Source organism: Chrysochloris asiatica, unplaced genomic scaffold (assembly GCF_000296735.1).
Source record: "Chrysochloris asiatica unplaced genomic scaffold, ChrAsi1.0 scaffold00230, whole genome shotgun sequence".
Classification (NCBI taxonomy): domain Eukaryota; kingdom Metazoa; phylum Chordata; class Mammalia; order Afrosoricida; family Chrysochloridae; genus Chrysochloris; species Chrysochloris asiatica.
The window spans coordinates 2,076,754-2,079,227 of record NW_006408748.1 but is presented as its reverse complement, the minus strand read 5'-3'; the positions used below and the strand labels follow the sequence as shown (position 1 = coordinate 2,079,227).

The 2,474-nt window shown below is 35.9% G+C and overlaps 1 protein-coding gene across 2 annotated transcripts in view; it reads right to left on the bottom strand.

The window, feature by feature from the left end:
• Nucleotides 1-1,182: 1,182 nt before the first annotated feature.
• The window catches only part of LIAS (lipoic acid synthetase), a 20,614-nt gene continuing 19,322 nt past the window's right edge, over nucleotides 1,183-2,474 (bottom strand). The window contains exon 10 of one of the 2 annotated variants that reach the window (XM_006873217.1): nucleotides 1,183-1,347. In XM_006873217.1, the coding sequence (XP_006873279.1) occupies nucleotides 1,295-1,347 (53 nt within the window). In that variant the 3' untranslated portion in view covers nucleotides 1,183-1,294. The remainder of the gene's footprint in view (nucleotides 1,348-2,474) is intronic. The other variant, XM_006873216.1, reaches the window with a different exon arrangement.

The following is a 2,474-nucleotide window of genomic DNA, read 5'->3' as shown; positions in this document are numbered from 1 at the left end:
ACCCGTCTGCATTTCATTGCATCAGCCCCACCTAGTCAGATTGAATACGACTCACTGGAGATTCTACCTTCCTCCAGGTCCTCTGGGTCTAGGTTCCCTCTTGAAAGCTTGTAAGCCAGTCACTTCTTGCCTTTGTAGCTCCCCACCCCCATTTTGGGTAGCCAATGTCCAAGTTACCCATTCCTGTCTACTCTGTGTGTGGAGGGGGTGGGAATGATTCTTGCTGTAAGGATGTGTTCCCTCTTTTGAGCCACTGCTTCCATAGGTGTAGGTCAAGTTCATCAAATTGTATGATAATATATATATACATTTTTTTTCCTCTTCATTTTACTTCTGGTTGAGCTCCGATCATCCAGTCATTGAAGCCAGGACAAGTAGGTATTATCTACAAGTGTGGGTGTTCTTATATGCATTATTTTTATAGTAAATACTTGTTCACGTATTTAAATTTTCAAAACAGAATTAGCTATACATGCTACATATTTGGCCACTTCCTTTGTTGAGATGCAGAAAAATAGGGCACAAAGCGAAAAGAAAAGAAGGATTTTACTATTAGGAGATAGGAAGGAAATTCCTTCCTCAGGTCATTACTATCATATATTCAAAGAACCTTCAAAGAGTTTGAGCAAAAATGGAATAGGAAGATAATGGAAATTTCCTATGAACTTTTGGAAGTCCCCTTGTACAAACACCTCATTTGTGTTGTGATGAATAAAAGGAACAAACGAAATAGTGGATGTGGATGTAGCAAACTGCTATATAAATGATGGTTAACGTTAGTATTCTTAGGTTATAGTTCCCTGTCTTAGATATCATGGTCTTATTTTCATAGAGCTCCTAAACAAGTAATCCCTGTAAAACTATTTTGAAGAATCTGAAGCAGTTATATAAATGTGAATAAGCAATTAATATTCAAACTCTTAATCATTTCAATGATATACTATTATGCAGAATATATATACTAGTCATAAGTAAGCGAGTCATAATCTCAATGTCATATTGTTTTGTCACAGTAGTCTGAAAGGCCTTCTGGAAGTTGTTATTATATTTTTAAGTTATAGAGTTAGTACTAAAGTCTTACAAATATATTTTATAATTACATCACAGCATGAAATCTGTTTACGAGGACAAAGAAGATACGCTAAAAGCCAAGTGAATTACTGAAATTAAATATATTTAACTTATCGACATTTTTCTTGAAACAAAGAGATGGGCCACATCCATTGAAGTCCGGCATTCTGGCTGCACTTACTAACTGGAATCAAATTTTTAGAATTCCCATCATCTTGAAGCTTTAGAGGGCTTTTATTTTTCTTTTGGCCACCAGATTTTTTAGGAAAAATTCACCTGTTTAGGAAAAATGAAAACACAGTATTAATTTGTATCAATTTAAAGCACCAACGAAACTATTTCACAATTAAGACTTGTTTTCTAACTGCTTTCAGCTTCACCACCTACACGTATTTTTAAGAAGACTTTTGTATTTATTAGCATTTTTCTTTTCTCAAGTTCCAATGGCAGTATTTTTTTTTAACCTCACATATCCTCTTTTTTCTACAATAATGATTAGTCATTGTTCTTTCAAAAATAATTCTTATCATTACAGTCTCTATGGTTATTCCTTCTAGTAAGCCAATATTAGAAAGGGTACCCTATTGTGTCTATTGGTCTGCTTCTGTATATTTATTCCACTTTCCTTCCACTATCTTATATCTCATCACCGACAAAGTATTGCTGTTGGCAAAATTCATTTCAGAGAGCAATTTTGCTCCATTATTAGCCTGGATCTGATGTTTATAAAACAGGCCTCGTTGCAGTTGAGCAGACTCATCTGATGGAATCTCTTTAGCTTATCCCCCTCTGGGGAAGCCGGAGCTCTTCATTTATAATGGACTCTTCTCCACCCCTAACTGGTGCCTCTGCAGTAAGTCAGCTGCTAGAGGGATGCAATGACTGTCTCAGGTCATTGGGACTCCATTTAGTCTTATTGCTGGTGCCGTGTGGCTTAGAGCTTATCGATTTTATGAGACTGATTAACATCTCTTTGTCCTCTTAAACTTATGAGTAGAATTGTGATGCCCACATGCATACACAATCACCTGTGCCAAGGCTCATCATAATCCAGCCAAGAAATGGACGGATTCATTTCTGCTGCTTTGTACCTCCTCATCTGAATCTGGTAGCAGAAACAAGATTTTTACACACTCTAATACAACATCCTATTTTAAAGCTCCAAATACAAGAATTCTAACTTTCACCAGTAACTTTTAAGACATTAAAAAGGGCTCAGTTCATTTCCCTCTAAGTGTTAAAAATATTCTTTAAAATGAACAAAAACTCCTTTCAATATGACTCTATTTAAATCAGTCTAGAAGCTGTTATTGGTTCTATACTTTATATATGCTGAGTCAGCCACAGCGCTGCTTAAAAGTGTTCATTTCTAAAGTCCCCAACTCTGCCAGTCAGTAGGTTTT